At 50.1% G+C, this 20716-nt stretch overlaps 1 protein-coding gene and 1 non-coding gene across 6 annotated transcripts in view; both read left to right on the forward strand.

The window, feature by feature from the left end:
* Positions 1–20716, forward strand: part of NSD2 (nuclear receptor binding SET domain protein 2) — a 112959-nt gene that overhangs the window by 91651 nt on the left and 592 nt on the right. For all 5 annotated transcript variants that reach the window (XM_068149581.1, XM_068149580.1, XM_068149584.1 and 2 more), the window contains 12 exons: positions 2584–2715; positions 3855–3978; positions 4976–5176; positions 7254–7433; positions 8977–9133; positions 10230–10435; positions 11945–12048; positions 12675–12944; positions 13045–13161; positions 17080–17221; positions 18471–18577; positions 18966–19170. In XM_068149581.1, coding sequence (XP_068005682.1) covers positions 2584–2715; positions 3855–3978; positions 4976–5176; positions 7254–7433; positions 8977–9133; positions 10230–10435; positions 11945–12048; positions 12675–12944; positions 13045–13161; positions 17080–17221; positions 18471–18577; positions 18966–19170 — 1945 coding nt within the window. The remainder of the gene's footprint in view (positions 1–2583; positions 2716–3854; positions 3979–4975; positions 5177–7253; positions 7434–8976; positions 9134–10229; positions 10436–11944; positions 12049–12674; positions 12945–13044; positions 13162–17079; positions 17222–18470; positions 18578–18965; positions 19171–20716) is intronic.
* On the forward strand, positions 15874–16004 carry LOC137446785 (small Cajal body-specific RNA 23). Its single transcript, XR_010988715.1, has one exon. It is a non-coding gene; the product is annotated as a small Cajal body-specific RNA 23 (non-coding RNA).

Raw genomic sequence — 20716 nt, forward strand, 5'->3', positions numbered from 1 at the left:
GATAGAACACTGGAGCTGTGAGGGGTGAGAGGCTCCTGGCTGCTGCAAAGAAGAGATCTTGGAAGATCCCCTCAGTGGTAGCCACTCAGTTGATGAACTAAAGGTTCTCTGTTGGTGCTCTGTCTGTTGGTGTGTGCTTGAAACCCAGCAGTGATCTGTAGCTGGGAGCCAGTTGCCAAGTTTCACCTTGAAGGGACTGCTGGAGTATTTGGGGGTTGTTGTTTGTGTTTGTGCTGTAGGGTTTGACTCTTGCCAGCACTGCTGCTTTTTGGCTCAGTCACCACGTGAGGTAATCAGAAGGGCTTCTGCACTCATTCTGAGGCAGCAAATCTCAGTCCTGTAGGGAAGTGCCAACTTCTGAGTCACAAATGGCTGGGATTTTGTGACCTGTATCTAAGAGCTCTCTCCTGCCTGTAGGGTTACCTTTCTATGCAGGGGTCTGCATCCTTCACAGGAACATTTTAGACTATATCAAGCACAGCAAAGCTAGGAAACCACTGCTTTGGGAGCAACCTTCTTCTCTTGTGACTGAATGAATGTCTCACTGGGTAGATTCAGAAGCAGTGAGCTGGGAGGAATGGGTTGCCCGGGGAGGTGGTGGAGTCGCCGTCATTGAAGGTGTTCAGAAGGAGACTTGATGGGGTGCTTGGTGCCATGGGTTAGCTGTTTGGGCGGGTTGGATTGGTTGATGGGTTGGACACAATGATCTTGAAGGTCTCTTCCAACCTGGTTTGGTTTATTCTAATAAAGGTTCTAATAAAGGAGGAATGCTTCCCTCAAGGGCTAGACCATCAAGCTTTTGCTGCTGGAAGGAGACCATCTTAACTCCTGAGGTGTGCTGCAGAGCTGGCTTTTCTCAGGGCTTTAGGTACTTCGGGGTGGGGAAAAGATGGGGGATGTGAAATCACTGAAAAGCTGGGAAATTACTAAAGGGCTGCTTGTTTTGTTCCAGCAGAGAGTAATGTCTTTCTTTTGAAGCAGAGAAGAAATGCAGATCTAAGGCCTTCCAGCCTGCTTCTATGTTGTTTTCTCTTCTCTAAACGTGGCTAATTGAAGCTGGTTGAAACAGGAACATAATGAGGCACTGAAAATGTTAGAGCAGCGCACTGCTTGCACTAATTAATGTTCTGTGGGAACAGTTACAGCAGAAGTAAGGATGTGTGTAAGCTCACTTAAACCACAAGGGAAGAGGGGGTTGTGTTTTTTGCTGAACTCTCAGGCTACCTTTCTTGGTCTGCCTCTCCCCAGCAAGAACTGCCTGTTCCTGGCTGTGCATTCAGCTGGTGTTTGCAGTCTGCTGTTTGACAGCTCCTTCCAGGGGGCTGAGGTTTCCTGGTGCCTGAGCACAGCAGTGATTTTACACCTGATTTCTTTTAACTGCTTCCAAAGCAGCCGAGCAGAATCTCCAGATAACTGCAGGTGTAGAAATACTCAGAGGCACAATGCAGGTCTGAAGGGCTTTGACAGTATGTATTTGCCAGAGAGGAAATGCATTTGCCTGTTGCAAGTACACTGGTGGGGAGAAAACCCCACCCACAACCAGCCAGCAGCTGTCAGTCTGCTCCCATTTACAAAATGTGTTCAGCCAGGGCCAAGGAAAGCCAGTCTGAAGTGGAGGAACATGAGCAGTGCTGAGGAGAAACCACTCCAAACCAGTGCTGCTAAAGGGAGCTGACAAAGGCTAATGCTAGACCTGGCTTAGCTTTATATTTTTCTCTCTGATTTCAAAACAAATCACTTCTAATGCACTTCCATGCTGCAGGGAGGTCAGCTGAGGGGAAGGTTGCACCCAGGAGTTGGTAGGCTGGGCCATTTCTGACAAAATATGTTGTGCCACAGAGAAATCAGAGATCCTGTCTCTGAAAACAGCAGGCAAATGCTTCCCAGAAAGTGGGGTGTCTGTATCCTGACAAATGGCTATTGGCAGGACGAGCCCTGCTGTGATTTACAGTGGCTTTCAGTGACCTGGGGAGATCCTCACAGAAGAGAAGCAGTGAGGAAGAGCAGAGCAGCACTTTGGTTTGCTTTGGATATTGTATTGAGGAGACCTGAAATGGGCTGTTGCCTCCAAGCCTCATGTCCTATTTCCCAACAGCCTTTTAAAGTAGGTTTAGAGAAGACTCACCAGAATTCTCTTGGGGCTGGCACCCCAAGGTTCTCTTGGGGCTGGCAGCCAGAGTTTGAAGCTGTCCCTGTGTTGTTGTCTAGCTAACTGAGTTACAGAACTGGTGGCAAATACAATGCCACCTTGCAAAGCTTGGGCGGCTTCTTTTGGCTGCTGGTGAGTTGGGGATGGTTCCCTGGCCAAGCTGGTGAGGGGGATGGTTCCCTGGCCAAGCTGGTGAGTGAGATGGGTGATGGCTATGCAGTCCTGTGGGTGGGACTTCCACGAGTGCATACTCTGCTTGTATTCAGGTGGGGGTTGGTTGGTTGGTTTGTTTTGAGGTGGGGGAAACAAAAGCAAAAGAGTGCAGCCTCTGCTGCTGCTCTGAATTGTGGCCTGTTTTCCTCCTTCAGGTGATAAACCTCTGCAAAAGTGAGCACCCCTGAGTGCTTTCTCTAACACCTCTCTTTAATCTTCAGATCTCTGATGGGCAAGGAGATGAGCGCTCCGAGTCTCCCTATGAAAGCGCCGATGAGGCTCAGACTGAAGTCTCCATATTGTCCAAAAAGTCTGAGCGAGGAGCAGGAACAAAGAAGGAGTATGTGTGTCAGGTGAGAGCATTAGCTGGGCAGAGCTGTGATTCCTGAGCTTCCCTGGAAAAGCTCTTTTTTGAATGTGATCATAGAATCCAGGAATGGTTTGGGTTGGAAGGGACCTTCAAGAGCAGCTAGTTCCACCTCCCCCTGGCACTGGCAGGGCTGCCTCCCACTAGACATGACAATAGCAGGCCAGAAATAGGTTCAAGGATGCCTGAGATGGCTGTCAGTGATGAGGGTGCCATGTCAGTAAAAGAAATTCCTCATTCCTGATGAGTTCTTTTTTGTCTTGACCTTCAGTAAGTGACTTGCTGCTTCAGCTTCCAGATCTCTAAGATAAACAGAGTTTGTGCCTGAGTGTTGCCAGGTAACTAGGGAAATGGTAGAGAAGAGCTGCCCAGTCCTCTGGTAATAAAGAGGAGCAGGTGAAGCCCAGTGGGCTTTGTGCTTCTGCATGCAGCAGAGGTTGCAGTGGTGCCATGGTAGCAGCGTGTGGCATGGGACCTGCAAGCAAAAAGCTTTCTCCCAAAGCATTCCAGAAGGAGCCTTTGATTGTGAACTGCTGAGCCAATGCAAGTGGACAGCTCAGATTTGTTTCCACAAGACTGGGCAAGCAGTTTCATTTCCATTCCTTGGGCCTAGTGCTGATGAGGTTATTACCTGTCTTCAAATGCTGGCCAGTCCCTTCAGTGCTGGCAGCATCACTGTTTTCAGTCCTGCACGTGGCACTGCTAACCAGACACAGAAACCTCCTGCTGCCACCTAGGTTAATGACCTTTTGCCAAGGAGAAGGAGAACAGGGATGCTCTTAACCTGCCTCAGATGCCTCAGTGTGCACAGGGCAATGTTCTTGAAGCCTTTCTGTTCTTTTCCTGTTTCCTGCCAGGTTGTATCCCCTCCTGAGCTGTGGCTCTGTGAGGGTTACTTCTAGCAGTTTAATGGCTATGCCCCATGCCAGCTGTGAAGATTAACTTGGAAAGTGATCTTTCACTCGTTACTGTCTTCCACTTGCTCAATTTGATTTCAGCAAGGGGGAAAGAGATTTCTTGAGGAGCAGTACACTGAAAAGGAATAAACAGGGTTGGGGGGTTTTGTGTTTTGTTTGCCACCTGTGAGGCTTTTGTTTAACATTGCATGCCTTTGTGTTGTAAAAGCTGTGTGAAAAAACAGGTGATCTCCTGCTGTGTGAAGGACTCTGCTATCGAGCTTTTCATCTGAGCTGCCTTGGGCTCTCTGGAAGACCAGCAGGAAAATTCATTTGTAGTGAATGCACATCAGGCAAGTGTGTCCTTTCTTATTTAAGAAACCAAACAAACCCCAAGTTGTAGCTTCCCCACACCCTGGGGTAGGAAATCCTCCTGGACAGAGTGTGTCTCTTTGGAAGAGCCCTCTTTATCCCTTGGTGCCTGCCAGGCTGGGAGGTCACACAGCACCACGGGCTCAGAAAGCTCACTCTGTTTTCATGAGATCTCTTCTAGCTTGGCTGCTTCAGTCTGACTTCCATTGCTTTAATACCTGAGGAACATTTGCTCTCTGATTACAATTTAAGCTGTCTCCCAAAGACTTAAGAGATCCTAAGGAATAAAAGCAAATTTTAGGGCCTTTTCAAATCCTTTGTGTGTCTATAGCAATCTTTGGCTTTTCCTATTAAGAGACTGCCTTATTGCTCTTAATTTCAGTGGCTTCTAATCCTATAATCACTGCATGGAAATTCTTCATCTTAAAGCTGCAGATGAAAGATTGGTGCTCTTGCTCATAAGGTCAGGTCACTACACGTGCTTAAACCTTGTTGGAACAAGGCTGCTTCAAAACAAAGCTTTTCCAAGCAGCCCAGAGAGAAGATTAGAGGTTGCTTGTCCTTGGTTTGTGAGCCTGCTTCAAACTGCACAGGATCCCAAAGAACCCAGGGACCTATTTCCTTGCTTTAAAGACTAAATGAAACTCACTGTTGTGCTGAGGCTCATAAATAAGAATGTACAAGGAGGCTGGTGAGGCTTTGGGAGGTGGTGTGTGCACTTCAGCTGCAGTGGGTTTGCCACTGCAGTTTGATTTTATCTGTATCTGAGCAGGCTAATATTTAACAGCAGAGATTTCAATAGGTGGCTGCCTCGAAGACTAGGATGTGAGTTTGAGTTAGTTTCAAAGCACCAAACCCACCACAGAAAAGCAAAGTCCCACCCCCCACATAACAAACCAAGAGAAGTGTTTGCACTTCACTTGCTTGGATTGAAAACTGAGTCACCTTCTTCTTCTTGTGTTACCTTTTGCCCCCCAGGTGTCCATACCTGTTTTGTGTGCAAAGAGAGGAAGGCAGATGTGAAGCGCTGCGTTGTGTCCCACTGTGGGAAGTTCTACCACGAAGCCTGCGTGAAAAAGTTCCACCTGACTGTCTTTGAGAACAGGGGCTTTCGGTGTCCTCTCCACAGCTGCCTGAGCTGTCATGCCAGTAACCCCTCACATCCACGAATTTCAAAAGGTAGTTGCATTTTGTGTTTCTGGGGCTGAGGAAGTCAGCCTCTCTGCGCTATGGGAGGGGAAGGAAGCTGCCCACGTAGTAGCTAGCTGCTGGCTGCAGTTTTTCAGGGGTGGGAGGACTTGTGATTGCTGCAGAACTGAGTTCAAAGGATAATGATTGAATCATTTTTAGTCAGCCTTAGGTATTTATATGATCAGAGGGCTGGAGCACCTCTCCTATGAGGACAGACTGAAGGAGTTGGGGCTGTTCAGTCTGGAGAAGAGAAGGCTCCCAGGTGACCTAATTGTGGCCTTCCAGTATCTGAAGGGGGCCTACAGGAAGGCTGGGGAAGGACTTCTCAGGATCTCAGGTAGTGATAGGACTAGGGGGAATGGAATGAAGCTGGAGGTGGGGAGATTCAGACTGGAGGTGAGGAGGAAGTTCTTCCCCATGAGAGTGGTGAAGCCCTGGAATGGGTTGCCCAGGGAGGTGGTTGGGGCCCCGTCCCTGGAGGTGTTTAAGCCCAGGCTGGATGAGGCTCTGGCCAGGCTGATCTAGTGTGGGGTGTCCCTGCCCATGGCAGGGTGGTTGGAACTAGATGATCCTTGTGGTCCCTTCCAACCCTGACTGATACTGTGATACTATTTACCTTGTTTGTGTTCTTTTTTCACAATTAGCTTTCAATTGTCATAGGATTCTGTCCTAAGTGGCAAAAGGAAAGAGAACACTGTTAAGAAACCCTTCATGTAGGATCTGGAAACAAATATTTGGAGTATTGTGTTGAATCAGATGATAGAATACTAGAATGGTTTGGGTTGGAAGGAATCTTCAAGATTACCTAGTTCCAACCCCTGCCATGGGCAGGGACCCCTCCTGCTAGAGCAGCTTGCTCAAGACCTCATCCAACCTGGCTTTGAACACTGGCGGGCTTGGAGCCTCCACAGCTTTTCTGGGCAACCTGTTCAGTGCCTCACCACCTTCCTGAGGAAGAATTTCTTCCTCATGTGTTATCTCAATCCAGCTTCTTCCAGTTAGAAGCCATTACCCCTCATCCTGTCTCTCTATGCCTTTGTACAAAGTCCCTCTCCAGAATGATCTGTACTTAACCACATTAAATCTAGAATGCTTATGTGATGAGACAGGCTGAGCAGAGTGAGGGCAAGACCTGTGCGTGCAGAACTGCTGTAGGAAGGCTCCCCAAATGTAGAGACATTTGGTTCTTTGCACAGTTTTAGCTTTGGGCAACATCTGCAGACAAAATTAGACAGCTGAGGAAAGCTTGTCTGCCCTGGTGTGAATAGCTGGAGCCTTCACAGTTAGAACCATAGAGTCATTAAGGTTGGAAAGGACCTCCAAGATCGAGTCCAATCATCAACACCACCACCACTACTGAATATGACAGTGTGAACAAAACACCTGTGCTAATTCATTATCACAGAATCATTGATGTTGGAAAAAGACCTTTAAGATTATTGAGTCCAACTATAACCCAACTACCTTGACCACTGAGCTGTATCCTGAAGTGCACCACATCTACAGCTTCTTGAACCCCTCCAATGATGGTGACTCCACCACCTCCCTGGGCAGCCTGTTCCAATCCCTGACCACTGTTGCAGCAAAGAAGTTTTTCCTAATCTCCAACCTAAACCTCCCCTGGCACAATTTCAGGCCACTTCCTCTCATTCTATCACCTTGCTGGGGAGAAGAGACCAATCCCCAACCTTACTGCAACCTCCTTTCAGGGAGCTGTGGAGAGCAATCAGGTCTCCCCTCAGCCACTTTTTCTTCAGACTAAACAACCCTAGTTCCCTCACCTGCTCCTCACCAACCCTACTCTCCAGACCCTTCACCATCTTCACTGCCATTTGAGCCAGTCTTAATTGCTACAGAGAGTGTCACTAATTAAGGGTGCTCTGCTTGGAGTCGTAGTGTCGCTAACCGCAGGCCATGAATACGTAACTGATATTTTGGGGGTGGGGGAGATACTTCTCTAGGCTACATCAGGTGATGATGGGGCTGGGGGGAGGTCTGTTGGTTTAGCTCAAATGCTGACTCATTTTGTTCCCCAGTTTAACATGGCAGTGTTCTGCTTTGCTAGGAAAGATGATGCGTTGTGTCCGCTGTCCCGTCGCGTACCACGCCGGAGACGTGTGCATCGCGGCGGGCTGCGCCGTCATCGCTTCCAACAGCATTGTCTGTACCAACCATTTCACTGCCATGAAGGGGAAAAGCCATCACGCCCATGTCAATGTCAGCTGGTGCTTTGTGTGTTCCAAAGGTAACTCTTCAGCATCGACACCCAGCGGCCAAAACAGTTTTCTCTCCCTCCGTCTGCCTTTTGTTCCGCTGCTGTGCAGAGGATCGGTGGGAGCGTGGTCGTTCGGAGAAGCCTGCGGTGGGTTGGGTTGGAAGGGACCTTCAAGATCAGCCAGTTCCAAATTCCTTCCACCTCCCACTAGACCAGGCTGCTCAAGGCCTCATCCTGCCTGGCCTTGACCACCTCCAGGGGGAATCGTAGAATCAGTAAGGTTGGAAAAGACCTCAGAGATCATCAAGTCCAACCTGTCACCCAACACCTCATGACTAACTAAACCATGGCACCAAGTGCCACGTCCAATCCCCTCTTGAACACCTCCAAGGATGGTGACACCACCACCTCCCTGGGAAAAACCAAAACCTCCCTGTGCAACCTGTCTCACCACCCTTAGAGGAAAAGGCCTCTTAAGATCATCAATTCTAACCATCAACCCAACACCACCATGGCTCTGGACAGCCTGATGTAATGTGGGGTGTCCCTGCCAATGGCAGGGGGGTTGGAACTAGATGATCCTTGTGGTCCCTTCCAACCCTGACTGATACTATGGCCACTAAACCATGTCCCAAAGTGCCATGCCCACAAATTTCTTCAACTTCCCCAGGGATGGTAACTCCACCACCTCCCTGGGCAGCCTCTTCCAATCCCTGACCACTCTTGCAGCAAAGAAATTTTTCCTAATCCCCAACCTTGACCTCCCCTGGTACAATTTCAGGCCACTTCCTCTCGTTCTATCACCTGATACTACGGAGAAGAGACCAACCTCCACCTCACTCCAGGGTCCTTGCAGGGAGTTGTAGAGAGCAATGAGGTGTCCCCTCAGTGTCCTCTTCTCCAGGCTAAAATAACCCCAGTTCCCTCAGCTGCTCCCCACCAGACCTGTTCTCCAGACCTTTTGCCAGCTGTGTTGCCCTTTGAATCAGTCTTACTGTTACTGAGAGTGTCACTAGCTAAGGGTGTTGTACACAGATTCCTTTCTTCCTGACCACCCCAAAAGGCAGAGGGCTGGTTAAGCTGCAGCAGTGCCAGCTTCCCTGCTTTATGAACACATTCACATGCAGCAGAGCAGCTTTCAAGCTGCAGCTGAATTCCCACTTGATAATTCATGGAGCAAACTCACAACCCCTTTCCCTCTCCCCGCTAGGAAAAGCAATATGAGAGCCATGTGTGGTTGCTAACATTTAGCATGCAGTGAAACACAGATTAAGCTGTTGTCATTAAAGTGAAGCAAACAGCCCTGATTTGCTGTGCCTTGTTCTGCCTTTTTCCTCACTGGCTTCCTTGTTGGTTTGTGTGTCTTGCTAATCTGAGTCTGCCAGGCAGACTTACAGTGTCTGTCCACAACCAGTTTGTGTCTGTTGCAGGCCACCGTGTGTTAACCATTTCTTTGCCACCTGAACCTACCCTGTGTGTGTCACACTGCTTTGAAGGGGTTGGGATGCAGAGCTTTGGGTTTTATCCTGATGGTTTTCACCCTCTTTATTGTGTTTTGTTTTTCTCTCTGAAGGAGGAAGCTTGTTGTGCTGTGAGTCATGTCCTGCAGCGTTTCACCCAGACTGTTTGAACATTGAAATGCCAGATGGGAGCTGGTACTGCAATGACTGCAGGGCAGGGAAGAAGCTCCATTTCCAGGATATTATTTGGGTTAAACTGGGAAATTACAGGTCTGGTGAACAGATTGATTCTTGGCTTGCATTACTGACATGCTTAATTAAGGAGCTTAGTGAGTTGCTTCTGTAGGCCAGCCTTGCTCTGCACTGATTTCTTATTCCTCTGAACTAGGGACCCCACCTGCTTGAAAGCTTCAGATTCACAGTCTTGGAGCTTCACTGTCGCTCTCAACCAAATCCTTATCCATACAAGACTCCTTGTAGTCTTCTGACATCATAGAACCACAGGCTGGTTGGGGTTGAAGGGACCTTTCCAGCTCATCTGCACTCTCCTGCACTTAGCAGGGACGTCTGCAACTAGAGCAGGTTGCTCAGAGCCCCAGAAACCAGACCTCAAATGGTCCTAGGGATGGAGCATCTGCCACCTCTCTGGGCAGCCTGGGCCAGTGTCTTACCAATTCTTCCTTCTCTCCAGTTTGAATCTCCCTCTTTTAGTTCAAAGCATCACCCCTTGGCCTGTCACAACAGGCCCTGCCCAAAAGCCTGTCCCCAGCTTTCTTATTCAGCCCTTTTGAGCACTGAACAGCCACCAGAAGGTCTCATTGGAGCCTTCCCCAGGCTGAACAATCTCAGCAGCCTGTCCTCCTAGACCAGCAGGCTCCAGCCCTCAGGTCAATTTTGTGGCTTCCATTGTATGAGCCTTCAGCCCCTTTTGTTTCAGCGCTGACTTCAAATGCTGGAGCTGGTGTGTAACTGGCAGCTGGCTCACCTTGCAGGCTGGGAGATCAGCCACTCTGTTCTGTCAGTGTTTCACCCTTCCTTGAGCTTTGAGTGAGAGAGAGGTGGGTGAGGTTTATCCTAGGAAGCATTAATAGCTGTTGATCTTTGACAGTAACAGTGGCAGCAAGGCTTGTTGATAATGGTTCTTCTAACCAGGTGCAAGGAGCTTGCTGTGTCTGTGTCTCCTTGCAGGCAGGAGAAAGTCCCCCAAAGGCTTCTCCTGTTGCCTAGTGAGTTGGGGGGAGGGTTTTAAATCCATTTGGAGCTTGGAAGTAGCCATCAGTTACTGCTGTTGAGGGTGAGTTTGTTCAGGTGTCTTTTGTAACTCAAAATGCTGTGGTTTGTTATGTTGTTTGTCCTTCTGTGCTAGATGGTGGCCTGCAGAAGTTTGCCATCCCAAAAACGTTCCCCCAAACATCCAGAAAATGAAGCATGAGATTGGAGAGTTTCCTGTGTTTTTCTTTGGTTCCAAGGATTACTACTGGACACACCAGGCACGGGTGTTCCCCTACATGGAGGGAGACAGAGGGAGTAGATACCAGGGGATCAAAGGCATTGGAAAAGTCTTCAAAAATGGTACACCACTGAAAATCATAGACTTAATCTTCCCACATCCATGAGTTTATTGTCTTCACACATCACTCTAGGACTGGCTTGCATGTTTCTTTTGCAACACTGATTTGGCTGTGCTGGCAGCAGCCACTAAAGATTTGCCTTCATGTCTATGAAATAGAATAGAATAGAAATAGAATAGGAATAAAGTAGAATAGAATAGAGTAGAGTAGAATAGAGTAGAATAGAATAAGGATAGGATAGAGTAGAGTAGAGTAGAGTAGAGTAGAATAGAATAGAATAGAATAGAATAGAATAAATGGAATAGAATAGAATAGAATAGAATAGAATAGAATAGAATAGAATAGAATAGAATAGAATAGAATTAACCAGGTTGGAAAAGACCTTTCAGATCATAAAGTCCAACCTATCACCCAACACCATCTCATCGACTAAACCATGGCACCAAGCACCCCATCCAGTCTCTTCCTAAACACCTCCAGTGATGGTGACTCCACCACCTCCCTGGGCAGCACATTCCAATGGCCAATCACTCTCTCTGGGAAGAACTTCTTCCTAACACCCAGCCTAAACCTCCCCTGTTGCAGCTTGAGACTGTGTCCTCTTGTTCTGGTTCTGGTTGCCTGGGAGAAGAGACCAACCCCCACCTGTCTACAACCTCCCTTAAGGTAGTTGTAGAAAGCAATAAGGTCTTATAAAGAACCAGCAGCTCATTGGGATTGTATCTGATGATTCTTCCATAAAGGAAATGGTGAGTGTAGCTGGGAGAGAGAATAGAACAGATCCATCTGTTAGGAGTATTAACACTGCAGGAGCATTGTTAGCAAGAAAAAGGCATGATGGGACTAGGGAATAGGAGGTGAATCTTTGTTTAACACAAAGAATCCTAGAATTGTTTGGGCTGGGAAAAAGCCTCCAAGACCATAGAGTCCAAGCATCAACCCAATGCCACCATGGCCACTAAACCATGTCCCCAGGTGCCATGGCCACAGGTTTCTTGAACACCTCCAGGGATGGTGACTCCAGCACCTCCCTGGGCAGCCTGTTCCAATGCCTGACCACTCTTGCAGCAAAGAAATTTGTCCTAAATCTACAGCCCAACCCTCCCCTGGCACAGTTTCAGGCCATTTCCTATTGTTCTATCACCTGATACTAGGGAGAGGAGACCAGTTCCTACCTGACTCTAACCTCTTTTCAGGGAGTTGTGGAGATCAATGAGGTCTCCCTTAGCCTATTTTTCTCCAGGCTGAACACCTCCAGTTCCCTCAGCTGCTCCTTGCCAGACTTGCTCTCCACACCCTTCCCCAGTTGTGTTGCCCTTCTCCCCAGCACCAAAATGTCCTTCTTGTAGTGTGGCCTCCCCAGTGCTGAGTACGAGAGGACAATCCCTTCCCTGCTGCTGCTGCTGGCCATGCCATTGCTGATTCAGGTCTTGGCTACTTGAGCACACTGGTGGCTGGGGGGCATGAATGCTCTTTGGAGCATTTCTGTTGACACAGCAATCTTTCACAGCTTTGCAAGAGGCCGAAGCTCGGTTCCGAGAAATCAAGCTGCAGCGAGAAGCCAAAGAAACGCAGGAGAGCGAACGTAAACCTCCACCATACAAACACATCAAGGTAAAGTTGGAGGAAATTACTCTGGGTACTAAGCCTAACACAGCTCTGGAGAGGATGAACTGCATGGTGAGATGGGGAGGGGAGGGTGTAATGACTTCTACAGGCAGGATGTTGACCCGAAGCTGGGTTCCTTACCCAGCCTGCAAAATCCCAGCTACACACAGAGTCCAGATAGAACCACAGAATCAATAAGGTTGGGAAAGACCTCAAAGATCAAGTCCAACCTGTCACCCAACACCTCATGACTACTAAGCCATGGCACCAAGTGCCACATCCAATCCCTTTTTGAACACTTCCAGTGATGGTAACTCCATCACCTCTCTGGGCAGCACATTCCAATGGCCAAAAATTCTCTCTGTGAAGAACCTCCTGCTGATGTCCAGCCTAAATGTACCCTGCTCCAGTTCTGACCAGGCCTGGTTTCTAACAGGCCTGGTTTCAAACAGGCCTGGTTTCAAGACATGTCAGCCAAACTCTGACCATCCAGTTACCAATGAGATGGTGAAACTTTCCTTCTACTTGACCATCTAGTGTTGGAAGACCAAATGAGTAACCCCTGTAATACCTCTTGCAGCGACTCCAAGTGCTCCAAAGTGACGTTTGAACTATTTTAATGTGTCACTCAGGTGAATAAACCTTGTGGTAAAGTGCAGATCTATACTGCTGACATTTCTGAGATTCCCAAGTGCAACTGCAAACCCACAGATGAGAACCCTTGTGGCTTTGACTCTGAGTGCCTGAATCGGATGCTGATGTACGAGTGCCACCCACAAGTGTGCCCGGCGGGCGAGCGCTGCCAGAACCAATGCTTCACCAAGCGCCAGTACCCCGAGACCAAGATCATCAAGACCGACGGGAAGGGCTGGGGCCTGGTGGCTAAGAGGGACATTAAAAAGGTATGAATCATTCCTGCCTGGCAAAGAAGAGTGTGATGGCTTGTGCAGCTGTTTGTGGGCTTGGTGCATACTTGACTAGTGATGCTTGGGTGTCTTGCAGGGGGAGTTTGTCAACGAGTACGTTGGGGAGCTGATTGACGAAGAGGAGTGCATGGCAAGGATCAAGTATGCACATGAGAATGACATCACCCACTTCTATATGCTGACAATTGACAAGGTACAGTATTTCACTTCTATTTTCCCCCCTCCATTATTTAGCTGTAACATTGTCTTGATCTCTATATACTTGCATTTGATAGGTACAGTATTTCACTTCAGGTCTCTTCCAACCTGGTCTCTCCTCCCCTCTCCTCTCCTCTCCGAACCTCTCCTCTCTGAACCTCTCATCTCCTCTCCAAACCTTTCCGAACCTCTCCAAACCTCTCCTCTCCTCTCCGAACCTCTCCTCTCCGAACCTCTCCAAACCTCTCCTCTCCTCTCCAAACCTCTCCGAACCTCTCCAAACCTCTCCTCTCCTCTCCAAACCTCTCCTCTCCTCTCCTCTCCTCTCCTCTCCTCTCCTCTCCTCTCCTCTCCGAACCTCTCCGAACCTCTCCGAACCTCTCCGAACCTCTCCGAACCTCTCCGAACCTCTCCGAACCTCTCCTCTCCGAACCTCTCCTCTCCAAACCTCTCCTCTCCTCTCCGAACCTCTCATCTCTTCTCCGAACCTCACCTCTCCGAACCTCTCCAAACCTCTCCGAACCTCTCCTCTCCGAACCGAACCTCTCCTCTCCGAACCTCTCCAAACCTCTCCTCTCCTCTCCGAACCTCTCATCTCTTCTCCGAACCTCACCTCTCCGAACCTCTCCAAACCTCTCCGAACCTCTCCTCTCCGAACCGAACCTCTCCTCTCCGAACCTCTCCGAACCTCTCCGAACCTCTCCTCTCCGAACCTCTCCGAACCTCTCCTCTCCAAACCTCTCCTCTCCGAACCTCTCCTCTCCGAACCTCTCCTCTCCTCTCTTCTCCTCTCCGAACCTCTCCTCTCCGAACCTCTCCTCACCTCTCCAAACCTCTCCTCTCCTCTCCAAACCTCTCCGAACCTCTCCAAACCTCTCCTCTCCTCTCCAAACCTCTCCTCTCCTCTCCTCTCCTCTCCTCTCCTCTCCGAACCTCTCCTCTCCTCTCCGAACCTCTCCTCTCCGAACCTCTCCTCTCCGAACCTCTCCTCTCCTCTCCTCTCCTCTCCGAACCTCTCCTCTCCTCTCCGAACCTCTCCGAACCTCTCCTCTCCGAACCTCTCCTCTCCAAACCTCTCCTCTCCTCTCCGAACCTCTCCAAACCTCTCCTCTCCTCTCCGAACCTCTCATCTCTTCTCCGAACCTCACCTCTCCGAACCTCTCCAAACCTCTCCGAACCTCTCCTCTCCGAACCGAACCTCTCCTCTCCGAACCTCTCCGAACCTCTCCGAACCTCTCCGAACCTCTCCTCTCCGAACCTCTCCGAACCTCTCCTCTCCAAACCTCTCCTCTCCGAACCTCTCCTCTCCTCTCTTCTCCTCTCCGAACCTCTCCTCTCCGAACCTCTCCGAACCTCTCCAAACCTCTCCTCTCCTCTCTTCTCCTCTCCGAACCTCTCCTCTCCTCTCCTCTCCTCTCCGAACCTCTCCTCTCCTCTCCGAACCTCTCCGAACCTCTCCTCTCCGAACCTCTCCTCTCCAAACCTCTCCTCTCCTCTCCGAACCTCTCCAAACCTCTCCTCTCCTCTCCGAACCTCTCATCTCTTCTCCGAACCTCACCTCTCCGAACCTCTCCAAACCTCTCCGAACCTCTCCTCTCCGAACCGAACCTCTCCTCTCCGAACCTCTCCGAACCTCTCCGAACCTCTCCGAACCTCTCCTCTCCGAACCTCTCCGAACCTCTCCTCTCCAAACCTCTCCTCTCCGAACCTCTCCTCTCCTCTCTTCTCCTCTCCGAACCTCTCCTCTCCTCTCCGAACCTCTCCTCTCTGAACCTCTCCGAACCTCTCCTCTCCAAACCTCTCCTCTCCGAACCTCTCCTCTCCGAACCTCTCCTCTCCTCTCTTCTCCTCTCCGAACCTCTCCTCTCCTCTCCTCTCCGAACCTCTCCTCTCCGAACCTCTCCGAACCTCTCCTCTCCGAACCTCTCCTCTCTGAACCTCTCCTCTCCTCTCTTTAGCTTGGAGGAAATTCTTCTCCAGGAGGGTGGTGAGGCACTAGAACAGCTTGCCCAGAGAAGCTGGTGGAGGCTCCAAGCCTGGCAGTGTTTAAAGGCAGGTTGGATGGGGCCTTAAGCAAGCTGGGCTGGTAGGAGGTGTCCCTGCCCATGGCAGGGGGTTGGAACTGAATGAGGTCCCTTCCACCCCAACCCATTCTAGGATTCTGTGGACAGAACCAGTGTTTGACTCTTGCTGTGGTCAGTGAACACTCAGTGTGGTTCTGCCCTGCAGAAATGCCTGTGCCATGGTGAGCTGAGCTGCAGATGCCTTTGGAGTGGCTGGATGCCGTGCACATGGGCATGACAGCTGTACATCTGCATTACAGAAATCAGTTAGGAGGAAGCTGCAATCAGGACAGGTCATAAAGAAGCAAAGCTTTCTGCAGCAGCTGTGTGAAGGAATGCAGCTCTGGCTATCTCAAGACTTTATTTTGTTCATATTTGGTATGTTTGGTGGAGAGGGAAGTGAAAAGACAGTTGTGTACAGGGATGGGGTTGGGGTTTCTTGAGTTTACCAACAGCATATTTGAGCTTAAACTGGGCTGATTTGGGCAAAGCAGGCTGGTGAGAAACTGGTAGTCTCTGCAAGTTACCCTACAGTGAGCTGATAAATACCACAGCACACTGTTTGTTAATGCACCACAGCTTTGTGAACCCAAAGTAAATGAGGCTGGCTGGAGGGGATGGGGTTCTTCAAGCTGACCACCACAGTGCTCACAAGAACACTTCTCCTGCCCTGTGGCAGTGATGGGTGCTGGCAAAGTGTGAGCTAGAGCATGAGTATTGCTTTGGGAGTGTCACATTCCAGACCACATGAGACACTACAGTTTTCAATACCACATCTGCCACCAGTTTGCTTATGTGCTCCTGGGTAGCAACACCATGGCTGCTTTGAGTCCAGCCACTGAAATCGGGTATGGAATTTATGCTGATCAAGGCTGGGTGTCAGGAGGATGGGACCAGGCTTTGGTCAGTGGTGCCCAGTCAAAGGACAAGGGGTCATGGGCACACTTGAACATAGGCCACACCTTGAGTCCTGTGTCCAGTTCTGGGCCCCTCAGTTTAGGAAAGATGTTGAGTTGCTGCAAGGTGTCCAGAGAAGGGCAACAAAGCTGGGGAGGGGTTTGGAGCACAGCCCTGTGAGGAGAGGCTGAGGGAGCTGGAGTTGATTAGCCTGCAGAAGAGGAGGCTCAGGGGAGACCTTGTTGCTGTCTACAACTACCTGAAGGGAGATTATAGCCAGGTGGGTTGGTCTCTTCTCCCAGGCAACCAGCACCAGAACAAGAGAACACAATCTCAAACTGTGCCAGGGGAGGTTTAGGCTGAATGCTAGGAAGAAGTTCTTCCCAGAAAGAGAGATTGACCATTGGAATGTGCTGCCCAGGGAGGTGGTGGAGTCACCATCATTTAAGAAGAGACTGAATGAGGCACTTGGTGCCATGGTTTAGTTGATCAGATGGTGTTGGGTGATAGGTTGGAGTCGATGATCTGAAAGGTCTTTTCCAACCTGGTTTGTTCTGTTCTATTCTATTCCATTCCATTCCATTCCATTCCATTCCATTCCATTCCATTCCATTCCATTCCATTCCATTCCATTCCATTCCATTCCATTCCCATCTAAACATGAGGAGGAACTTCTCTAATGTAAGGGTGACAGAGCACTGGAACAGGACACCCAGCAAGGCTGTGGAGTCTCTCTCTCTCTCTCGAGTCATTCCAAAGCCATCTGGATGTGTTCCTCTGTGACCTTCTTTAGGCGAACCTGCCGTGGCACAGGGGTGGGACTCAATGATCTCCAGGGGTCCCTTCCAACCCCCTAACATTCTGGGGATTTGTTCTGGTTGTTTCCTTGGGAGGCAGGGAGGGAGGGAGGGAGGGAGGCAGGCCACTCAGCGTGTTGCTGGTTTGCTCCCCAGGACCGTATCATCGACGCTGGCCCCAAAGGCAACTACTCGCGGTTCATGAACCACAGCTGCCAGCCCAACTGCGAGACGCTGAAGTGGACAGTCCACGGGGACACGCGGGTCGGCCTCTTCGCCGTCTGTGACATCCCTGCAGGTAGAGAGCTGGCTGCTGCCCTGCCTGCCCGCGCCGCGGCCCCCCGCGCCTTACCGGGCGCGTGGCGTGACCCGTTCGGGGCAGCGGAGACGAGCCTGCAGCACCTCCCCTGTGGGAGCTGAGGTTGTTCAGCCTGGAGAAGGCTCCAGGGACACCTCAGAGCAGCCTTCCAGCGCCTGAAGCGGGCTACAGAAGAGCTGGGGAGGGACGTTTTACAAGGGCTTGCAGGGATAGGATTGAGAGGCAATGGCTTTAAACTTGAGGTAGGCAGAGTTAGACTGGGGATTAGTGAGAAATTCTTGACAGTGAGGGTGGTGAGACACTGGAACAGGTTGCCCAGGGAGGTTGTGGATGGCCCCTCCCTGGAGATACTCAAAGCTGGGCTGGGTGAGGCCTTGAGCAACCTGGGCAGGTGGGAGGTGTCTCTGCCCATGGCAGAGGGGTTGGAACTGATTGATCTTGAAGGTCCCTTCCAACCCAAACCGTTCTATGAATGGTCATGGTTGAACTGATACACTGCAGAGATCTCTAGAGCTCAGCACACCACAGAGATGCTTCATCATCTTTTACTTTAATAGAGAGTCCTATGACTGCTTTTTGTTGCTTCTAGGGGAGCACCAAAGAGCTCCTCATGAGTGTCCTTGCACTCACTTTGTGTTGTAGAGATCTCAAGCAGTACTTCTGCCTCTTTACAAGTGAAGATAATAAGCTCAAGGTGTGGATGTAGGAGGCTGTTTGAAAGTCTCTCTGTTCTGGTTTGTCTGCACAGCCCTATCTACCTACCCATAGCTCGGTGAAGCTGTGTAGATGCAGAGGTACATCACATGTGTGTGTAGAGCAGACACATGCACAGTTTTGTGAACTCCAATTAATGCCTTAGCTGATGGAGTCACCATCCCTGGGGGTAAAGACATGTGGATGTGGTGCTGAGGGATGTGGTTGAGTGGTTGTAGCTTAGCAGGAGTGGTGGGATTGTGAGCTCTAGGTGAGCAGTTGGATGATCTCAAAGGTCTCCTCCAACCTCAACAGTTCCATGACTCTATAAAACACAATTGCTCAAGCCCTGATGCTGTCCTGGCATTTAGCTGATTACTATCAGTGCTTGTGAGCAGTAAAGAAGGGGAAAATCCTGTGCTAACAGATCAGCAAGTACCAAACCAGAGCTGAAACCTTCACTTGTCTGTCACCACCTTGAGAGCCTCTGTTGCTTTGGCCTTCATCACAAAAGGATCTCTCTTCTCTCCCTCAGGGACAGAGCTGACTTTTAATTACAACCTTGACTGTCTGGGCAATGAAAAAACAGTCTGCAAATGTGGTGCCCCAAACTGCAGTGGATTTCTTGGGGACAGACCAAAGGCAAGTAATAATCCATCAAGTTTTGATGGTATCTGCTCTACTAACCTTGGGGTTTTTTTCCTTCTGGCACACGCTGGGGTGGATCAGTTTTGTGTTGTGATAAAGGGTTCATGGTGCTTGGAGAGATGCTAGCTGTCCTCTGAGGAAATGCTTAACTGTTTCCCTGGCTGGCAAGGTGGAAAACACTCAACCAAACACAACCATGGAGTATATTCCTATGCTGTCATAGTTTTGATCCACACAGATGGGGATGGTGAGGCCCAGGACAGCTCTGCACCAAGCCTGTCTGCATGGTCTGCCAGGAGTGCCAGTAGTTTTCCTAGGCCCTGTAGGGTTGTTTTTCCTTTGCAAAACTGACACTGACAGGTTTGCACCTGAACTCTTTCAGAATTCCTCCACTAATGCCTCAGAAGAGAAAGGCAAGAAGACCAAAAAGAGAACAAGGAGACGCAGAACGAAAAACGAGGGGAAGAAGGAGTCTGAAGATGATTGTTTCCGCTGTGGGGATGGAGGACAGCTGGTGCTGTGTGACAGGAAGTCCTGTACTAAGGCTTATCACCTCTCCTGCCTTGGCCTGGTGAAACGTCCTTTTGGTGAGTCAGCTTGCCTCTTAGGGACACAAGCAGCCTGAGCAGGTGCCTCATCTCTTGCTCGGGACCCTTGTCGAGAGTGGCGTCTTGAGAGCATCGCCTTTGTGTGGTGAGGGCTCCTGCATCGTAGGAGCTCTTGGGTATGGAGACCAACAGTGGCCTTTCTCCTGCCTCTCTGGCACAAAAGAGCCTTTTGTGCTGCAGCTGTAGGGAGCTGAGTGCAGCACGGGGCAGGAGCACTGTGGCCCTGTCACAGAAACCTTGATTCTATCTAGGAAATACACGAAGCCAGCTGAGTTCAAGCCAAAAGAATAGCAGCAGCGTCTGGAACAAGGCAAGCAGGAGAAGGTTAAGGGCAGCAGGCATCAGGTTACAGTCCCAGAACCACAGGAGTTACTGGTTGCAGTCAGCAGTGTCAGGTTTAATTTGGACATTAGGAAGAAATCCTTTCCAGTGAGGGTGGTGAGACACTGCAACAGCTTGCCCAGAGAAACTGTGCCACCTTATCCCTGGGAGTGTTTCAGACCAGGCTGGATGGGGCCTTGAGCAAGCCGGTCAAGCAGGAGGTGTTCTTGCCCATGGCAGGGGGGTTGGAATTTGATCTTGAAGTTCTCCTTCAAGCCAAACCATTGCAGGATTCTGTGAGATGGGAAGTGGAGCAGTCCAAGCTTGCTCTCCCAGGCACAAGTGAAACTATGGCTGGTGAAATAGCTGGGACAAAAGGGCATCTGTAGGCAAAGTACCCCAGATGTCCTGGAGCAAAACCTGAAAGAGGCAGCAGTAGGCTGGGTGTTTGGATGCTCTACCCCTGCAAGTTCTGTAAAATGCTAGTGAGTAAAGCCTGAGTCATTTCTTCTAGCTGGACCTTGATGTATTTAAATGAAATGAAGTCAAGTATCCAGCCCTGCAAGCATTCAGAGGCAGGGTGGATGGGGCCTTAAGGAAGTTGGTCTATGGAATGTGTCCCTGCCCATGACAGGGGGTTGGAACTAGGTGATCTTGAAGGTCCCTTCCAACCCAGACCGTTCCAGGACTCTGTGTAGCCTGCTACTTCCTGCTGTGAGTTGAGCTGTGGAAGTCAACAAGGCTGGTGAGAGGCCTTGAACACAAGCCCTGTGAGGAGAGGCTGAGGGAGCTGGGATTGTTTAGCCTGGAGAAGAGGAGGCTCAGGGGTGACCTCATTGCCCTCTACAACTACCTGAAGGGTGGTTGTAGCCAGGAGGGAGTTGGTCTGTTCTCCCAGGCAACCAGCACCAGAAGAAGGGGACACAGTCTCAAGCTGCTGGTTCTTTACAAGACCTTATTGCTCCCTGCAACTACCTGAAGGGAGGTTGTAGACAGGTGGGGGCTGGTCTCTTCTCCCAGGCAACCAGCACCACAACAAGGGGACACAGTCTCAAGCTGTGCCAGGGGAGGTTTAGACTCGAGGTGAGGAGTAAGTTCTTCACCGAGCGAGTCGTTCGTCATTGGAATGTGCTGCCCAGGGAGGTGGTGGAGTCACCGTCCCTGGAGGCGTTCAAGAGGAGATTGGACGTGGCACTTGGTGCCA

The sequence above is a fragment of the Melanerpes formicivorus genome, unplaced genomic scaffold, assembly GCF_026170545.1.
Source record: "Melanerpes formicivorus ecotype bairdi unplaced genomic scaffold, bMelFor1.0.p_v2 SCAF_18, whole genome shotgun sequence".
NCBI classification, from domain to species: Eukaryota; Metazoa; Chordata; class Aves; order Piciformes; family Picidae; genus Melanerpes; species Melanerpes formicivorus.